At 54.8% G+C, this 20461-nt stretch overlaps 1 protein-coding gene across 3 annotated transcripts in view; it reads right to left on the bottom strand.

Annotated features, from left to right (window-relative positions):
* Positions 1-19574, bottom strand: part of PICK1 (protein interacting with PRKCA 1) — a 20397-nt gene extending 823 nt beyond the window's left edge. Inside the window, exons 1-13 of one of the 3 annotated variants that reach the window (XM_006155341.3) lie at positions 19333-19574; positions 18967-19064; positions 17548-17659; positions 9463-9591; positions 7367-7433; positions 6116-6205; positions 3732-3785; positions 3097-3159; positions 2431-2564; positions 2070-2162; positions 1456-1506; positions 761-905; positions 84-385 (exon numbers count right to left, since the gene is read on the bottom strand). In XM_006155341.3, the coding sequence (XP_006155403.2) occupies positions 111-385; positions 761-905; positions 1456-1506; positions 2070-2162; positions 2431-2564; positions 3097-3159; positions 3732-3785; positions 6116-6205; positions 7367-7433; positions 9463-9591; positions 17548-17659; positions 18967-19007 (1254 nt within the window). In that variant the 5' untranslated portion in view covers positions 19008-19064; positions 19333-19574 and the 3' untranslated portion in view covers positions 84-110. Of the gene's footprint in view, positions 1-6; positions 386-760; positions 906-1455; positions 1507-2069; positions 2163-2430; positions 2565-3096; positions 3160-3731; positions 3786-6115; positions 6206-7366; positions 7434-9462; positions 9592-17547; positions 17660-18966; positions 19065-19234 lie in introns of those variants that run through there. The other 2 variants (XM_027774517.1, XM_027774516.1) reach the window with 2 other exon arrangements.
* Between the last annotated feature and the right edge of the window lie 887 nt (positions 19575-20461).

Raw genomic sequence — 20461 nt, 5'->3', positions numbered from 1 at the left:
AGGCGGGCCCCCAAAGCCGCAGCCCTTTAAGCGCCTCTGCCGCGGCCCCCCAGCTCCCACGCTGCTCCTCCCACTCACCCTACCCCCCAGCTCCGCACCCGGCGCGGCCCTCAGGAGTCACACCAGCTGCCACCCTTGTCCAGGGGCCCGCCAGCCCCTCCTATGTCCCGAGACGGCTCAGTGGCCGCCGTGTCCTCCTCCTCATCCTCATCGTCGTCCTCCCCATCGGTGAAGCCGTCCTGGGCGAGGCCGTAGGCCAGCGTGGTGTGCGCCAGGTCCACCTCGATGGGGAAGACGTCGGCACCGCGCAGCACGGCGTAGCAGTCGGTGTAGTACTTGGACAGGGTGGACACGAAGCGCTGCAGCTGGAACACGATGTCCTGGACTGGGGCAGGCGACAGGCACAGTGGCGGGGCTGCTGCCTCCTGCAAGACTCCCAGCTGCCCCTCCCTAGGCTTCCCACTCAGGAGACTCCAGCACCCTCATGCCCTGGGAAGGAGGGAGGCAAGGGCCGCCGGCCATGTCCTGCCGGCAGCCCCGAAAGCCCAGGCCTCTGGTTCCCGGCTCGGGTGCCAGGTTTATGGTGGCCAGGCTCCAGAGCTGGGTGGGCTCCCACCAGGGCTTCACATCTTGGGTCTGACTTCAAGATCTGGTACACCTGGCCCCGGAGCCTCTGAAATGGGGAGCAGCTGCTGCCCGGCTCCCGGCTGGGACAGGGAAGCGGGCCAGGGCAATGGTGCTGGGCCACCCCGTCCCTCACCATGCTTCTGGTCCAGCAGCTCCATCTTCTCCAGCACGTCCTTGCGCATCTGGGAGAAGCGGGCGCGGGCCTCCTGGCGGCAGCGCAGGATCAGGCGGTACTCGTAGTTGCCTGTGCTCACCCGATACAGGGGCTCCCCTAGGGCCTGGAGGGAGAGCACATTAGGGCCCTGATGGGGTGGGGGGCTTGTTCAAGGATGGAGGGGGCGAGAAGGCCCGGGCTCTGCAGGGTTGACCCCAGCTCACACTCCCACTTCCAAAGCCACCACGCTCCTCTCCGTGCAGCGCCAACCAGCGCCAGAAGCACCTGGCAACAGCGTTGGAGGGAGGGACCAACGAGGAGACCCAAACCTTTCTCACATCAAGTAAATGAACGGGGCCATAAAATGGTTCCTGACAGCAAAAATATGAAAAATTAAAACAATAAAAGTGCCCCTTACGAGTGAAAAAAGTCCATTTCCCCACAAGCTTCACAAGCTGAGGGCAGCCAGCCTGGCAGCAGGTGGCCTCGGGCCGGCCGCCAGCCCACCGAGGCTCAGAGGGGCTGGGGTGGGGACACGGTCCCAATCCCCAGGAACAGGAGCCCAGCCCAGCCCCCCAGGACTCTCCTAGGTTGGCCTGTACCCTCCTCCGACAGTCCTGGCAGACGCAGGACACTCTGGAGGCCGTGAGGTCGCCCCGGGCCCGAGCACTCACGATGCAGCTGTACTCCTCGTCGTCCATCTCCTTCACCTTCAGACAGTACGACTGGGGGGACGGAGGGGCCAGGCTGTCAGAGTGGCTGCGGCCTCCAACGATGACCGCGTGCCCCCAGTGCTCCCCGACCCTGCCAGCCAGCCCAGGCAGGTGAATCCATGCACAGAGGCCCAGCCACGCCAGGCCTCTGGGGTCTCAGCCCCAGCTGAGAAAAGCTCAGATGCCTCAGCCCAGAGAGGGGTGGGCAGGCAGTCACGCAGGGAGGGTGGGCAGGGCCCAAGGGCTTGGGAGCCCCAGGTTTACCAAAATCAAGCCCCAAGAGATGCTCTGAGAAAAAAGGATTCTATGGTCTAAGGAGCTTGCAAAGGCCACAAAGACTCAGGTTGCACACGCACCTATCAAAGGCTCAGAGGAGTCCTGCAGCAAAGGAAGCTTGGCTTGGGCAGTTTCCTCAACTCCGTGGACCATGGAATTATGATTTAACATAAAGCCCTTGGTGCCCACTTTAACCCTCAAGTCCAGGAGACCACAAAACCCTGTGATAGGGGTGCAGTGAGAGCTCTCAGCCTCCCAGCCCCTCTGAGCCCAGGGCCTCATCCCCGGAGATGACTCACCAGGTACTCAAACTTCACGTCCAGGTACTTCTTGATGGTGAGCCGGGTGTCGGGGATGGCTTTGTTGAGGTAAGTATTCAGGTCCGTAAGCATCTGGATGGGAGAAGGTGCTCAGGGCCTCACAGGCAGGAGTGGCCAGCGTGACAAGGAATGGCACGGACAGCAGGCTCAGACTGTCAGAGCCAAAGGGCATGCCCCGGTGGCCCGTGTCAAGGCCAGGGCAAGGGCGAGCGAGTCACAGAGCCAGGGCCAGAGACTGGCCTAGAGGTCAAAGCTGAAGCCCAAAGGGGCGCAGGGACTTCATGCGTCAGGGCCTGCCCGCACTGTGCCCTCCTCACCCTCACCCATGGGACACACCTACCGGCTTGATGGTTTTCAGCAGCCGAATGCCAAACTTCTCTATGCTGCGGTGGGCATCGGCAAACTTCACGAACGCCTCGCTCGCGGCTGGCTGGGGCTCCCGCACCCCAATCACAGAGAACACGTCCCCAAAGGCTGCATGACAAGTTTGCCTTGAGGGTGCCCCTACCAACCCCCTAATGGAGAAGCCGGGGGTTTGAGGAGAAAACAGGGCAGGGGGACCTGGTAGGCCAGAGGCCCAGGTCTGCACCAGGTCTATACCCAAGGGCACTGTGTCCACACCCCAAGGGTGTCGTCCTCTTTCCCAGAGTGACCAGACCTGGGAGAAGGCTGGGCGGAGGACCAAGGTGGCTCTGTCTGAGAGCAGAGCATGGCCTGGGAGCCCACGTTTTCTTGCAGGAAATGAGACCCTGATAAAGGGCCTTGTGCCTGAGTGGCAGTCCAAGGATGGGAGCCGGGCGTCCCACTGTGGTGCACCCGGAGGGCTGCCTGGTCTAGACACCCCACTGTCCCACCACTGCCACACTCAACGTCTGGGACCATGTGCGAGGCCAGGCACTGAGAGAAGGGCCCCAGGGAGGCACTTGGTCACTCACTGCACAGGGGTACCCGGCCAGAGAAGGCAGGGATTTGCCTGGGACCACACAGGTTTGGGGGATGCCGTTACCCCGGTGGGTCTGCGACAGCTCATAGAAGGCCCGCAGGAGGTTCTTGGTGTGCTCCGTCATCCCTGTGAGAGCGGAAATGGCAGTGGGACAAGAGCAGGCACACGTGGACCCAAGTGACCCAAGTCACAGCCTCCAACCCCCTGCCCGTGCCTGAGGCGCTCGCTGGTCCTGGCTCCAGACTTTTCCCACAGTCCCACTAGGGCCCAGGATGAAGGCTCCGCCCCAGCCCAGGAGCCTGTGTGCGACGCGGGTGAGCAAGGCCTCCGTGGGCTTTGTCTCCAGGGCTGGCCCACTCTGCTCACAGGTGCTGTTAGTTGAATTTTTACAGGTAAATATTGTTACATTTTTAAAAATTGCTATAGGGCATTGCACTTGTTAGAGAAAGTGAGCAAGCGTGCCCGGGGGTGGGGGGCACGCCACAATTCCTTCTCCTCCATTCTCCTCTTGAGGTTTCAGGCACGTATGCATATACGCCGGCATGTTTTTCAAGCCACTGCAACCAGGACTCAAACTATGCACTCAGCCATATGGGACCCAGCTGCCTTAACCTCCAGCCCATTTATGGCTACGGTCCTAGAAGTCTGCGGCCTGGCATTGCCACCCCAGAGCAGGGCTCCCAGGCCGGGCCATTTACCTTTGTAGAGCTCGGCGGTCCGCTCCAGCTCCTCCAGCCGCTTGATAAGCCCATCTGTGGGGCCAGAGGGGGCAATCAGTCCGTGTCAGGTGGCACAGGGTGGAGAGCCAGAGGAAGCCCAGGGCCAGCCTCAGGAAAGGAACTAGGATCCGCACAGGACGAGGTCCCAGGGATGGGGATGTGGCTCCTTGGGCTCGCTGGGTTTGGAGTGCCCCAATGAGAGGCGAATTGGGACGAAGAGAAGCCCCACCCCAGCAGGCTGGCCAAATGCAAGGGCAGGTGAGGGATTGGGCAGGGACTTCACAAGGCCTGGGTGAGACAGCGGGGTCCGACCCAGGGTGGCTCCCCACGGCCCCTGCCTAGCAGTTAGGGCTCCCGGGCTTCTGACACAATGCCTGCCGATGCTCCAGAAAGGCGGCCAGCAAGCAGGAGCTGCGATGTGGCAGGCTAGTCCCAGAGGAGCGTGGGCTGCCCAGGAGCTCTGGCTCTGCCGGGAGGACACAGGTGGGGCAGGGCGAGGGCTAGGAAGGGCCCAAGGAGGAGCTGACCTGCAGGCAGGCCTTAGTGCTCGTGCTCATTGGCTTGGGGTGTTTACTGAGCACCTACTGTGCGCCAGCCTCCCTGTGAGGCCCAGAGAATGACTCTGGGATCCCAGCCCACCCTGAGACTCGAAGCCTGGCAGAGGGGCCATATGGAAGGCAGGGGGTGCCCCAGTTGTGACAGTAAGGCATAGGGAGAGGGGGAGCTACCTCACCTCCAGGCTTAAATGGGGAGAAGCTGCCCAGGAGGGGACAAGCACTCAAGTGGGGGTCTGGAGCTAGAGAGGGACTAGCTGGGAGTGAGCCTGAGAGTGAGGAGCCATGACACTCAGGCCTTCCTCCAGCAGGGAACGCCCCTCCTAAGGGCTCCCACTGACTGTCCAGGAGCCATCCCACTGAGGACAAGGCGCATGCCCACTCCCTCCCAGGAAGACAGGTCGGCAGCCCCTCACCAGCCTGCCCAAGGCAGGCCTGGCCGTGCCCAGCAGCAGCCACATACCACCTGATTGTGCGGTGGGCCAGGCCTGCCATGGCCCCCAGACCACTCAGCCTTCCTCAGCCTGAGCCTTGGGGACAGGGGCCACTTGCTCCATTTTAACAAAAACCTCAGGGACAGAGAGGTAAAGCCACTTGCCCAAGGTCACACAGCCAGGGACCACCCAAGCCAGAGTCTGCACTGGGCGGAGTCAGGGTTTCTGAGCAGAAGGGAGAGCACAGACTGGCCCCAGGCAGGGCGGGCGGCCAAGGAAACTGGCTATCGGGGAGTGGGGGCCTTCAGGAGGCCTGGGCTCCCCGGGGCCTTAGCACCCAGCCAGCCTGCAGGGGTGGAGCCAGGTCAGCGCCATGCTGTTTTTAGCTGGGTCCTGGACATCATGACAGCTTCCACTTTAGAAACTCTATTTAAGGCTGGGGAAATTGCAAGGTTTGGGGGGAAAAACACAACAACCCGTTCTAATTTCATTGCAATGCACGGTAACTACAGTAACAAGGATTTATAGGCACCGCGAGGCTGAAAATAGCAGCTACCACTTTCGTGCACCATTTGGAACAAGCTCAGGCCCCACCCCCACCTCCCCAGCCAATGAGGCCCAGTGTGCCCAGCTGAGCCCACAATTGCTGGGTATTTATATCTCCCCCGCATACACTCACAGCCGCTGCTATTTATAGACCGGGCTGGCGATGGTGGGAGCAGGACCGAGTGTTTTATTGGCCACCCCAGGGAGACGGCGAGCGTGCGCATGTTTGAGTACATGAGTGTGCGTACACACACACTCGCACACACACACACCCCGTCTGCTGCGTCTGGGCAGCGCCTCCAGGGCCCTGGGCAGGAGTTTCTGAGCTAAAGGCAGCAGCGCCACCTGCTGGACAAAGGCAGGGGCTGAGGTGGGGCAGTGCAGGGCAGTGTGAGGCTGCGCTGAGGAATGAGCAGGCTGGCTCTGGGTCCCCAGCTCCGGCAGGGATTGATCTGTGACCTGGGTCCCACTGGCCATCCACAGTGTCATGTGGGCAGCCCTCGGAGCTGGAGAGGCAACCGGGGATGCACAGATGGTGACAGCTCACGGGCAGGGGGCAGGGCCAGGCCAGAGGGACTCCCGTCAGTGGTGGTGGGTGTGGTGGGGGCAGGTTAAAGGAGGGGACTCACCGTTGCACAGGATGGCCCGGCTCAGGCCCAGGGCATCTGCAGTCCCCGAGCTCATGTTCTCCACCAGCCGGTGTTTGACCTTCTTCAGCACTGCGCCCGGGGAGAGAGCACGGTGAGCGTGCGGCTGCCCCCAGGCCGCCCCTGCCCCCTGGCCTCATCAGGACTCACTAGCAGTTGACAGGTTAAAGGAGGGGACTCACCGTTGCACAGGATGGCCCGGCTCAGGCCCAGGGCATCTGCAGTCCCCGAGCTCATGTTCTCCACCAGCCGGTGTTTGACCTTCTTCAGCACTGCGCCCGGGGAGAGAGCACGGTGAGCGTGCGGCTGCCCCCAGGCCGCCCCTGCCCCCTGGCCTCATCAGGACTCACTAGCAGTGCCCAACAGGGGCAGATGGGGGTGGACTGGGGGCTGGTGTTGGGCTGGCTAGGAAGTGGGGAGCACCCCACTGGGAGGCTCCTGAACCCCCCAGACTCTCCACTTCATAGAGGTAGGGAGCCTGAGGGGAGGCCAACAGCAAGCCTCTGCAGGGCTGCCAGGAGGGCCTCCTCTCTCCTCTCTTCCATACCAGGACCCGGGCGCCCTGTGCAAGGGGAGAGGGGGAATGCCCTGGACTGGCCATGTCAAAATAGCAGGCACCATTAATGACCACGGACCAGGAACCCCAGACTCATTATCCATACAACCAGCATAGTCCTAGTTAGGGGTCCTGGGTCAGAACTACAGGACTTTAGAGGGAGAACCTTCAGACACTCAGTCTGCCCTGAGCCTCCTTCCTTAGGAACTAGGAGGCCTTGGCCCTGGTTCTGTCCATGGAGCCACCTCACTGAGGGGATGTGAGGGAGAGATTGCTGGCTCAAGCGAGATGTCTGGATGTGGTTACCGGGGCTGCAGCGCCCTCACAGGCTCGGGCTTTGACCTGCAACGCAAGGACCTCAAATCGCTCCAGCGCCCACACACAAGTTTCTACAGAACCAAGGCCCGGCCCCTCTAGCCAGAGGCAATGGCCCCAAGGGGACAGAAGAGCTGAGGGTAGAAGAGCTGGCTCACGACTCCCTGCCCAGTGCCTGAGCTCCAGTTCAGCCCTCAGGGCTTCCTAGGAGCTGACATCAGGAGAGGAGGCCAGAGAGGAGTGGGCCATGGGGTGGGCCAAGGCACCAGGCTGGGGGTGGGGTACATTCCCTTCCTGAGGGTCAGGACCTGGCTGCGAGAAACCAAAGACTGATGTACGAAGAGCCCTGGGGCAGCTAGGGAGTGGCTGGGGCTCTGGGCGGGGTGAGACACAGGGCAGTGAGAACCAGGGACAGGCCCGGGAGCCCCACAGAGTGCCTCGGGTCCTGCAGGCCTTTTGGACCTGCTCGAGCCCATGGCCACGGAAGAACGAGGCTGTGGTGATAAAGGGAGGTGGGGGCTGGGCTCCTGGGCTGCCGGGTGCCACGCTCTGGCTGACTTACCGATGTCCAGGGACATGCCCTGCTTGGGGTCTGCCTGCAGCTTGTTGTAGTGGATGGTCACCTCCCCCTGGAAGAGCACATAGGCAGGTAGTGATGGCGCCTCCTGGACCCCAAGCCCCTGCCCTGCGAGGCCTGTCTACCCGACAATCTGTGGGCCACAGGAGAGCCCTGAGCTCTCCCCTGAGTGAGGGGCCGGCTGAGGGCTGTGACATGGTCTGGCATCGTAAACCCTCTGTCCAGGTCCCTCCACTCTCTGCTCAGGCCCTGGGGAGTCAGTAGGACATGGCCTGCAGCTCAATGTCCTGCCCCGAGCCAGGCCACAGGCCCCTTTCCCACGCATTGCACACCCCTGACCTTTACTGTCACTTCCCCACAGAGTATCCCTCCCTTGCTCTGAAGCACGCCCTCAGGAGCACGTCTGAGCACCTGCTCTGTGTCTGGGGCTGAGGCTCCAAAGAGAAGGAGCAGGGGCAGCTGTGGTCCCCAGGCCCATGCCCAGCATCGGAGGTGGGTGTGGGTCAGAGAAGCACGCAGACCACACTCCAGTGACTGCTCAGAAGGGCCGTGGGCTGCTCCCGGGAAGCCCTCCTGGCCTGGGGAGGCCACCCATGTCCCTCATCCCTGCACTCCTAAGGCCCTTAGACCGGAGATTGAATCCAACCAAATAATAAACAATCAAACAGTCCCAAAGGGAAATAAATTACAGCGATGGTCAGCCAGGGGTAGGAGCCCGCTGGCTCAGGTGTGTGGGGTGGGAGCAGCTGGGCCGCAATTCGACAACCTTGGACCCCTTCCTTGGAACCCTGACACTTGAAAAGCAGGCCAGTATTCCCCACTCGGCACCCAGGGCCGGGGAATCCCGCATTCACATGCAGGCTGCCTGGAAGCAGTGGGCTCGTGTCCCCAAGGCCACAGGAAGGGCTGGCTGAGACGTGCCTGGAGGATGGGAGGGGTCTGGTAAGCAGGGATGGTGGGGAGAGGGAGCGGCCACTCTGCCCACTTCGCCTACTTCTGTGACCAGCTCCTCTGCCTGGCAGAAAATGCCCAGGACAGTGACACGGACCAGGCGGGGCGGCACGAGCTCTCAGTGTGCCTTGTCCCTTCCTCTGCACCATGGAGCTGAGCCCAGGTCCTGCTCTGCCCCTTGGCTAACGGGGCTCTGCCAGGAGGAATCGCAGGACTGGGGTCATTTCCGGAAAGGAACGAGAGCAGTGTGGACGGCTCGGAGCAGGACAGGGGAAACGGTTGAGACAGAAGAGGCCAGCCTGGGTTAGCAGGAAGAAGGGCCTGTGAGGGATGTGGGGACAAGTCCTCAAGACAAGGAGGTTGGAAGACAGGGTGGAGGTGGGAGGGTCTGGCTGCTATGGTGAGGGAGCAAAGCCACTGGCCCAGCTCCACCCAGAGTGGGGCCTTGCCTCCCAGACTTCCAGATGGTCCCCTGCCTCGGTGCCCCTCACAGTACTGGTCTCCCAGCGTTCCCAACAGCGGAGTCCCTAGGCAGCAGACAAAGGCTGCTTGTGTGCTCCAGAGTGGCCGGGCCACCCTGCAGCACACAGGGAGGAAGGCTCCCTGTGGAGAGGCCTTGCCTTGGAGGAACCGGGGTGTGTGACTGTGCTCTGCTGGGCCAGGAGCTGCCCCCACAGCCCAGAGGGATCTCTGGGAGTCTGTGAAGCCAAAAAGACTCACTGGACAGCAAGTTCCTACAGAGGTGCAAAGGGGCTCTCCTTTCTCTCTCTGCACCCTGACACCCAGCGCAGCATGGCCAGAGGACATTACTGGGTATCTGCTGACCCAGGGAGGGTCACTGTGGACTCTTAGCTTTAGCCTGGCCCCAGACGTGTGGCTCTGTGTCCTAGCTCCCATGGGAGCTCACAGAGACAGCAGACTTGCTGCCCACTCTCTGGCCAAGGCCCAGCACAAGTCCCAGGGCAGAGGCCATACTTGTTGAATAAATGAGGGATAAACGGAGGAGACTGGCTGCCCTAGGCCCAGTGTGCCATGGAGGGGAGCAGAGAGACCGCCCCCTTCCTGGCCTGCTGGGGTCCCTGGAGGCCTGGCGGTCTCAGAAGTAGCCCCGCCTCCAGCCACAGCCTTACCTTCACCTCCTGAATCATCTTCGCCACCTCTACCTTGGTTTTCCCTTTGATTGACCTGCCATTGACACCAGTGATCTCATCGCCAGCTGCCACCGTGCCGTCCAAGGCTGCTGGGGTGTTGTCAAATACCTGTAGGTGCAAGAGGGAGCCGGGGTTAGGAGAGGAAGGGGAGGACTGAGGGGAAGCCTAGGGAAGGCAGACATCCCCTCACCCCCGCCGTGCCTGGCTATCTTTGTTTACCCTCTAGACCTTGTGATGGGGAAGGGGACGGGAGGAGGATGGGACAGAAATTCAGAGTGATGAAACCTTCCCTTCCTAATTCTGAATATACCAAGCCTCACACACATATGTGGAAGTTTGATCCACCAAAATACTTTCTTTTTTTTTCTTTTTAACTTATAATGTCTGTTTTGTTTTTGTTTTTAAGTAAATGACAGTGTGTGTAAGAGGTAGGTCGGGAGGAGTGCAGTACCCTCCAGGCTTGGTCACACCAGTTCTCTTCCTCCAGCCCTCCAGCCTGCTAGGATCCTGGGCATGCAAACAAATGCCCAGTGTTTTCAGACCGAATGGGCCAGGGACTCAAACCACAGTGAGCATATGGCTTCCAGCTCTCCAGGCTAGTGTATTACTGACTGCCACAGAGGCTGGGCCCAAAGTCATTTCTTTAGTAGGGTTTTCCAACAATGTGGCTCAGAGCTGACTCAGAGCCTCACAATACCTCCTGTCAATTCCTGAACCTCACCTCGGTCCCCAAGAGCAGCCTGGGGTTGCACTGAGCAAGGACTCCACAACATCCATGAGCCCCAATTCCTAAGGTGACTCTATCAATGGAATCTATACTTACTGGCTATGTGAGGTTGCTGTGTCTGTCAAGGGGAAAGTAGGCTACATAAGTGTACACACAAACAGACACAGAATACAGAATTATATCCAGAACAGGCACCAGTAGGGGAGATGCCAAAGTAAGCAGCAGTGGTTCTGATACTGTCTTCCTTCTATCTTCAGTTTCTAAACTTACTACAAAAAGTATGTAAAAGCAACACCTTATAATGTCTTGTATGTGTAATGTTATAAGCAAAAAAGAGAATTACGATGAATATTTCCTTCTATTAAAACTTTCAAAATCACACTAAAAATACAATAATGGTGGTGAAAACAAAAAACATCACCGAAAGAAATTAATGATGAAGGGCTGGCAGGTGGTATGGTGGTTAAAGGTGCTGGACTCCCACATGGCCGACCATGGTTCAAGTCCCAAACCTGGTGGCTTGTTTTTTCACTCCCCCTCAACAATCCGTCTCTCTTTCTCTCTCTCTGGTCAAATAAAAAATAATAAATAAGTAAATAAAGTTAAATAACTGTTAAAAAAAGAAAATGTAATGATGATGTAAATAAATGAAAATATATACCATGTTCATGGATTATAAAACTTCATAAGATGGTAATATTACCCAAAGCAATCTACAGACCCAATGCAATCCCTATCAATATCTCAATGATATTTTTTTACAGAAATAGAAAACCGATCCTACAGACCAGGAGGTAGCATGGTGGTTAATGTGTTGGATTCCCGGGGCTGGCAGGTGGCGTGGTGGTTAAGGGTGCTGGATTGTCACATGGCCGACTACAGTTAAGAGTCCTGGATCCAGCAGTTTGTTTTCTCACTCCTCTCGCTCTGTCCCTTCTCTGGTCAAACTAAGTAAAGAAATAAATAAAATAATTCTTAAAAAAAAAAAAGCACTAGACTCCCACATGATCAATTACAGTTCAAGTCCCAGACCTAGAAGCTTGTTTCTTTTTTTAAATTATTTATTTTAATTAAATTTATTATTATTATTATTGTATTTTAATTTGATCAGAAAGAGACCAAGACACAGAGAGAGAAAGAGAAAGAGAGAGGAAAAGTGAGAAAGCAAGCCACCATGTCCAAGACTCAAACCGCAGTTGGCCACGTGGGAGTCTAATACCTTAACCACCACACCACCTGCTGGTCCTGGAGGATTTCTCTCTTTCTCTCTCCTAGTGAGCAAACATGCCTGATAGCAAATTTAAAAATAATAATCATAATAAATAATTTTTTAATCCTAAAATTCATATGGAATCTCAAGGAACCCTGAATAGGCAAAAATAATTTTGAAAAGAACAAAGCAGGCCAGCAGGTGGCATGGTGGTTGGAGCACTGGACTCCCATGTGGCCAGCCACTATTGAGTCCTGGAGCTGGCAGTTTGCTTTCTCACTTTCCCTCTATGTCTTTCTCTGCAGTCAAATTAAAAAAAATAATAATAGGGACCAGCAGTCAGCATAATGGCTATGTCACTGGACCCCATGTAGTCGACTGCAGTTCGAATCCCAGACCTGGTGGCTTAAACTCACACTGGCCACGTGTGCGTGCATGCCCAAAGATCCTGATAGGAGAATGGGGAACAAGGATTGTAGTGTGGCCATCCCCCCAGGGGGTGATTTCTCGCTTTCTGTCTCCCTGTCTCTCTCTGTCTTTCTGGCGAGAACATGCGCCCTACAGCAAAAACCTCTCCAAAAAAGGTAATAATTAATTAATTTAATTAAATAATTCTAAAGAAAAAGAACAAAGCTGGAAGATTCACACTTTCTGACTTCAAAACGTATTACAAAGCTACAGTAACTAAAGTACTGTGGTATTTTATGCAGGCCAGTCAAATAGAGCAGAGGGCCTAGAAATGATACCTTGAATATATGGTCAAGTAATTTTTGACAAGGGTGTGCAAAACATTTAAGGGGAAAAGGAGAGTCTTTTTCTTTTCTTTTTGGAGAGATTTTTGCTATAGGGCATGTGCGCTCGCCAGAGACAGAGAGACAGAAAGCAAGAAAACACCCCCCAGGGGGGATGGCCACGCTGCAATCCCTTCTCCTCCATTCTCCTCCTGGGATCTTGGGCATACACGCACACGTGCCCAGCGTGAGTTTTAAGCCACCGGGTCCGCGACTTGAACAGTGGTCGACTACATGGGAGTCCAGCGACATAGCCATTACGCTAACTGCTGGTCCCAGGAGAGTCATTTTAACAAATGGTTCTAGGAAAAAAGTATGTTCACATTCGAAAGAACAAAGTTGGACCCTTACCTAACACCATGTACAAAAATTAACTTAAAGTGAATCAAAGACTTAAATGTGAGATCTAAAACTATAAAACTCTTAGAAGAAAATAGGGGGCAAAAGCTTCACCACGTTGGATTTGGCAGTGATATCTTCACTATGACACCAAAAGGTACAACCAAGAAAAGAAGAAATAAACAAATAGGAATTCATGAAGATTTTTAAAATTTGCACAACATATAGTATCAACAGAGTAAAAAGGCAACACACAGGACCAGCAGGTGGCATGGATGTTAAGGTGGCTAGATCCCGCATGGCCAGCTGAGCAGTTTGAGTCCTAGACCTAGTGACTTGAACAACATGCTAGGCATGTGTGTATGTGTGTCCAAAAGAGGAGAATGGAGGAGAAGGGACTGCATGTGGCTATCCCCCTGGTGTGTATGGGGTGGGGTTTCTCACTCCCCCCACCCCGCCCCATCTCTCTCCTGTAAGTGTACGTGCCCTATAGCAAACTTAAAAAGATAATAAAAATCTAAAAAGGCAACCCACAGAAAGGTAGAAAACACTGCATGTCACATCTTTTAGAAGGGATTAATAACCAATATACCTAAAGAACTCCTAATACTAAATAGCAAAACACCGAATAACCAATTCGAAACTGAGCAAAGGATTTGAATAGTCATTCTTCATAGGAGACATACAAATGACCTATAAACACATGTAAATATGCTCATTATCACTCATCATTAGGAAAATGCAAATCAAAACCACAATGAGATACTACCCCACACCCCTTAGGATGGCTACCATCAGAAATAGAAGGTAAGTGTCAGCAGAGATGTGGAGAAACCGGAACCCTCATGCATTGTTCGGAATGCAAAATGGTGCAGCTGCTGTGGAAAACAATATGGCAGTACCTCAAAAAATTAAAAACAGAATTACCATATGGTCCAAATACTCCACTTATAGGTAGATACCCAGATGAATTTATAGTCTTGAAGACGTATTTGTACAGCCATGTTCATAGCAGCACTGTTGGCAACACAAGTGTCTAGTAAAGGGTGAACAGATAAGCAAATGTGGCATTCAGATGCAATGGAATATTACTCATGCTTAAAAAGGAAGGAAATTCTGCTACTTGCTACAGCACGGGCGAACCTTGAAGACATTACATTAAGTGAAACAAACTAGTTTCAAAAGACAAATACTGGAGAACTCCATGTTTATGAGGTAGAGTCATGTTCATAGAGACAGTTGCCCAAGGAGAGGTTATCCCAGGGGAGCAGGCAGTTACTATGTAATGGACACAGAGCTTAAGTTTGACAAGAGAAGTCATAGAGGTGAATGGTGGTGATGTGGTCGTGCGGCATTATGAATGCATTTGGTACTCCTAAATTGTACACCTAAAAATAGTTAAGATGGTGGGACCAGCAGTTGGCATAATGGCTATGTCGCTGAACTCCCATGTAGTCAACCACGGTTCGAGTCTCGGACCTGGTGGCTTGAACTCACGCCAGGCGCGTATGCATGCATGCCCAAGATCCTGAGAGGAGAATGGAGGAGAAGGGATTGCAGTGTGGCCATCTCCCCTGGGGGGTGATTTCTTGCTTTCTGTCTCTCTGTCTGTCTTTCTGGCGAGCGCATGCGCCCTATAGCAAAAACCTCTAAAAGAAGAAAATAGTTAAGATGGTAAATTTTCTTATTTTTTAAATAATTATCTACTTAGTTTTATTGTTATTATTATTTTAAATTTGCTATAGGGTATATGTGCTCACCAGATAGAGAGAGAAAGAGAGAGAGAGAGAGGAAAAATGAGAAAGCAAGTCATGAGGTTCAGGACTCTAACCACGGTCCACCATATAGAAGTAAAGTACCTTAACCACCATGCCACTACTGGCCCCATGCTGGTAAATTTTATGTTTCGTGTATTTTACCATGATAAAACAACCTGAAGGCTAGCCCCATGACCTAGTTGTGAAGGGAGTTCGATTCCATATAGCCAACTATGCAGTTTGAATGCCGTCCCTGGTGGTTTGAAAAACATGCTAGGCACATACATGACCAAAATTCCAAAAGGATGGAGAAATGGAGGAAAAGGGGTGTGTTACGACCATGACTCATTGGGGGTACTCGCTCTCTCTCTGGCAAATTAAAAAAAATTAATGGGCCAAAAGGTGGCATGGTGGTTAAGGGTACTGCACTTCGACCACAGTTCATGTCCTGGAACTGACAGCTTGCTTTCTTACTTTCTCTGTCTGTCTCTCTGGTCAAATTTAAAAAAATGGTAATCGGGACCAGCAGTTGGCGTAATGGCTATGTCGCTGGAATCCCATGTGGTTGACTGGGTGGGGTTCAAGTCCTGGACCTGGTGGCTTAAACTCATGCTGGGCATGTGTGCATGCATGCCCAAGATGCCGAGAGGAAAATGGAGAAGGGATTGCAGCATGGCCATCCCCCATGGGGGATGATTTCTCGCTTTCTATCTCTCTGTCTCTCTGTCTTTCTGGCAAGTGCATGCGCCCTATAGCAAAAACCTCTCCAAAAAAAAGACAATAAATAAACTTAAATAATTCTTCTAAAAATTTTTAAAAATAAAAATAAAATGTGCAGCAGGTGGTATAGAGGTTAAGGAGCTAGATTCCACATGGCCAACTCTGCGGTTCAAGACCCGGACCCAATGGCTTGAAAAATCCCACTGGGCATGTGCCCAAAGTCATAATGGGAGAATGGAGAAGGAATTGTAGCATTGCCATCCTCCTGGGGAGTGATTTCTCATTTTCTGTCTCTCTATCTCTTTGGCAAACACTTGAGCCCTATAGCAAAAAAACTCTTAAAAAAAAAAAAAAAAAAGATAAACACAGAGCTGTCTCCACTAGAATAAGAGCGCTGCAAGGGTGGGGTCCATCGTCTTCACTTCCTTACTTCTAGAGCCTACAACAGAGCCTGGTCGGGCACCTGGAAGAGATTTCCTGAACACAATACCTGTTGCACTAATAGTGATTTAGCAAAAACTGGCAAAATAACGATGTCGTTTAGATGGGGTAAGAGGGAGTAGGGTGATCCTGGAAGAGAGCGAAATTCTCATCTACGTGACTTGTAATAATCAACAGAGGATGTAAGTGACAGATAAAGCATCCCTGAGATACGAAGCCCATGCCTGAAGAAACTGCTAAAGGGAGTGGGACAGGGCGTAGGACAGTGGGCTGCTCTTGTCCCACAGCCTCCCGGTGCTCTAGCCCTGAGAGCTAGTCACACCATACTTGGATGAAAACAACCACATTTTTTTTCCTTTTTTTTTTTGGAGAGGTTTTTGCTATAGGGCACATGCGCTCACCAGACAGACAGAGACAGAAAGCGAGAAATCACCCCCCAGGGGGGATGGCCACGCCGCAATCCCTTCTCCTCCATTCTCCTCTCGGGATCTTGGGCACGCATGCACACGCGCCCGGCGTGAGTTTAAGCCACCAGGTCTGGGACTCAAACCTCGGTTAACTACATGGGAGTCCAGTGATATATAGCCATGACACTAACTGCTGGTCCTGAAAACAACCGAATTTTAAAAAACCTTTCTATTGGGGGCCAGCAGGTGGCATGGTGGTTAAGGTGGTGGACTCCCACATGGCAGACGGTGGTTCAAGTCCCAGACCTGGTAGCTTGCTTTCACTCTCTCTCTCTCTGAGTATGCATGCCCTATAGCAAATTAAGAAATAATAATAGCAAATAAGATGAAATAATTTAAAAATCTTCTATTATTTTGTAACTGCAGTTCATACAAGCAAGTCTGCCCCAACCCCCCAGTGGGTGGGGAGGGTGAGGTGGCAGAGAGGCTGAGCAGATAGAAGGCAGGAGGCCAGGCCTGAGGAGGCTCTCTACCTTCTGGGTCAGAGAAGGCCAAATACCTGCTGGACATGCGGAGTCCAGACCACACCGTGGGATCCCTGTCCTCGAGGCCTAGAGCTGACTGCTTCACAGGATTTGCATAGACTGCAGTTGCCCACCTGCCACCAGAGGCTACTCCGCCGAGAGGGATAGAACCCGGTCCTTCTCAGGCTACAGAGAGGTCACCGGCTCTGGACAGCCACACGGGGATGAAAGCCTTGCAACAGGCCTGTCCCCGCTCCCGAGTCACAGCTGACTGAATACACCTGGGTGGCCTCTTCTAAAGGGTCACAGAACATCTGGGGGTGCACCGTGCCCGGCAGAACAGCACTGCTGCCTGGCAAGTGCTCCGTAAGTGCCAGTCATTGCTTGACGTCACTGTTTACTTTTCACAGGGACCCAGAGACACTTACGCCGAGTGATTTTAAATCCTGCTTTCCTGGTGAGGAGCCGACGCCTGGAGACTGAGGAGCGTGCTAGTAGCGGGAGGCCGTGCTTGCGCTGAGGCCACTAGCACGTTACCACCACAGGACACTGCACTCGGGTTGGCGCCCGCGACTGGCAGCTTTGCTGATTCTTAAAGGTATTTTTATTCAGGGGCCAGCAGGTGGCAAGGAGGTAAAAGCGGCTGGATCCCACATGCCTTACTGCTTGGTTCAAGTCCCAGACCTGGCAGCTTGAAAACCATACTGCGCATGTGTGGCTAAAATCCTGAGAGAGGGGAGAAGGGATTATGGTGTGCTCATGCCCCCTGGGTAGTCATTTCTTACTTTCCTCATCTCTCTCTTTCTCCAAACAGCACACATACCCTATTGTAAACTACTTAAAATTTTAGAAGATGCTTTTATTTAATGTCCTCTCCGTGTCAGGCGTTGTCCCTGGTTCGGATGCAGTGAGTGAATGGCGACCCTGCCTTCACAGCCCAGAGAAACTGGGAGACCGCCAGACATAGAACAAGTAACAAGCAAAGGTTCAGATGACAACAAGTGACAAGAAGGAAAACAGAATGGAATGGGAAGAAAACAAAGGCAGACCTGCTTAGAGCCAGTGGTCAGGAAGGCCTCAGGACCTCAAGGGTGAGGAGGTGACTCACCCCTCCGGGACCCTGTCCCCACCTCCCAAGTGCCCAATACCTGGACAATATAGAGGCAGGGACAGTACTGGGCCCCTCCTCCAATGCTGATGCCGATCAGGTTCTGAGCGTCCTTCTGCAGGGTCACCTTCCCGGGCACGGTAGGGATTCCACTGCAAAGAGAAGCGAGCGAGGCTGATGCTGGAGGGAGGGTGACTAGTACTCCCAACCCCAGGCTCCAAGTGCCATGCGGCCTCTTCTCTTCCTCGCTTGGCCAGACAACAGCGCTCTGTGCTAGAACATGCACGGCTCTAGGAGTCCCACAGACGTGGGGTCCAACTCCAGCTCTGCCTCTTAGCAGCTGGCGGACTCTCCGTGGCTCAATGTTCTCATCTACAAAGTGGGAACAAGTCCCCCTTATCAGAGGCTTATGAGAATGTAGATGGGGGTGCAGCAAGTGGCATGATGGTTAAGGTGCTGGACTCCCACATGGCCGACACGTGTGTGCAGTTCAAGTCCTGGACCTGGTGACTTGAAAATCATGCGGAGCACATGTGCATGCATGCTCAAAAGCCCAGGAGGTAAATGGAGAAGGGACTGCAGCAGAGCCATCCTTCCAGGGTGGGGGTGATTTATCACTTCCCCTCCTCTCTCTCTGGCAGGTGCACACACCCTATGGCAAAAACCCTTTAAAAAAAAAGAATGCACATGAGAGCGCCAGCCCCGGCCCAGTCCACGGCAGGTACGCCAGAACAACAGTGTCCCCTTCCCTTTGCTTCACTTCCCCTCTGAGATGTGGGCCGGCTTCGTCTTGTCACCTTCTATGTACACGGGACATTATAGTCACCTTCCCCAAGAGGTCCTGCCCCCTGAAACTAGCCATCTCCCATCCCTCAACTACTCTACTGAATTACCTTTGTTTTCACTGTAACTAGCACTTATTTATGTTTTATGGTGAATTCTCATGAATTCACTTCTTGATTCAAAAAACACTTGCTACCAGCCCAATGGTGAAAAGCACCTTAGTCAGTGCTGAGGACACAGCAAGGCACTGTACCGACTCCGTCCTCTGAGGGAGGATACACCGCACTGGGTAGACAAATCGAATTTTGAAAACTCGCCCTACTAAGTACCACCTCTGGGGAGGACAGTATGTCTATGACATGTCTATTCCTCCCTCAAGACCTGGCTCAATCATCACCTCCTCTGTGAAGCCTTCCCTGACCAGCCCAGCAGAAGCACTGCTCCGGTAGCTCTGCTTTCCTACTTGCCAGGCGCTATGGCCCTGAACTGTGGTGATCTCTTAACCCAGGCTCAGGCCCTGCAGATGATGGGTCCTGGAAGGGGAGGTCCCTTTCCGTTTCACTACAACACCTGACCCACTGCTGAGAAGGCCAAGGTGTGTGGAACTGGGAAGCCCAGAGAAATGCGGGGCCTGGGGCTCCTGTGCTCCTGGGACTTGGGGAAACAAGATACTTACAGTTTGTCCTCCTCGATGTCATAATCCAAGTCTGCAAACATGGTTCCGGGAGTCGGGGTGGGCTGGCTAACTGCCCAGCTCGGGAGGGGGACGGGGAACTGGATCCGGGAGAGAAAGGAGCATAGGATGCGGTTAGGGAACCGAACTGCCTAGCTGCCAACCCCACCCGGGTCCTGCCCACCCCCGACCGGGGCAGCAGGGCCCGCCTCCTCCCCTCCGGATCAGGACGGGGCTGTCTCCGGGGGTCCAGTGGGTAGGTGGCTCTTACTAGGTACAGGGGGGGACTCCAGGCCAGGGCGATGGGCTCCGATCCCAGAGCCCGCCCTTCGGGTCTTCGGGCCCTAGGGAGCTGCTTCGGTCGCTCACCGGAAGCGTCAGTCCCAGGCCGGGTCCAGGCCAGGCTGGCACCTGAACCCACCTGCCGTTCCACCTGGCGGCGGTCGCGACTGTCGCATCACTTCCGGCGGGACGCGGAAGTCCCGCCTCACCCCGGGTCCTGGCCCCAATCTCTGCGGGCAACCCCTTCCCCCAGCTCCCGGGACTCTCGGAGTCGGGAAAGAGAACGGGGATGGCGGCAGCTCTTCGTGGGCGTGAGAAGGCGGAAACGAAGGCCGCGCTCAGCCCCGCCCCTCGCCGGCCGCCGCCGCCATCCTGGGGAGGGCAGCGTTTTCCCGGCATCCTCAGCGGCACGCCCGGACCGCGCCGGCGGGTGCCCTGGCAACGGGAGCGTGCCGGCCCGGGGGTACGGACGGCGCGCGGGGTGGCCGTGGCAACGGGACCGTCTGTCCCGGGGTTACCTCCGGCGAAGCTCCGTGGCCAAAAGATCGGGGACCTTCCCCTTCTTTTCTTTTTTCTTCTTTTTAAAATGTTTGCTATAGAGCACGTGGGCTCGCCAGAGAGAGACAGAGACGAGGGACAGAGACAGAGCGACAGAGAGGGAGCGTGGGGAAGCATCCTTGCGGGGATGGCAAGTCACTGCCTGATGTCTGTGGTTGTGACGATTGTCAGGAGCCGCAGGGGTCAGCGCTGTGGATTCAAGTGGCACCGATGTCACTCGGACCTCCCATCCCCAGCTGTCTGGTCCCTCTTCTCCAGTGACAGCAAGAAACCGGAGGGAGGCCCACCCCACAGTCCCTTCTCCATTCTCCTCTCGGATTTGGGGCTAGGTCGCTTTTCAGCCTCATCCTCCCCTTCCTCCAGGCCCAGCTCTGGCCACCTCCGCCAGGGAGCCCAGACAGCCCCAGCTCACAGCCACCCCACCCCCCCTTGTTCTAGGCCCCTGGAGCAGTTGGCATCTGTCGGTCATTAGTTACCACGGCCTTGTGCAACCCCCTTGGGACGTCCCTGAATAAATCCTGCGTGATCAACTTCATACCTGCTTGGTTTTTCTGTTTTGTTTTGTTTTTGTTTCGTTTAGAGTTTTTGTTGTTGTTGTTTATCATAGGGCACTGAGAGGGGAAGTGAGAAATTACCTGGGGGGGGGGGGAAGGCCTTG

Source organism: Tupaia chinensis, unplaced genomic scaffold (genome assembly GCF_000334495.1).
Source record: "Tupaia chinensis unplaced genomic scaffold, TupChi_1.0 Scaffold000450_1, whole genome shotgun sequence".
Taxonomy (NCBI): Eukaryota; Metazoa; Chordata; class Mammalia; order Scandentia; family Tupaiidae; genus Tupaia; species Tupaia belangeri.
This window is presented reverse-complemented; position numbering and strand designations above follow the sequence as displayed.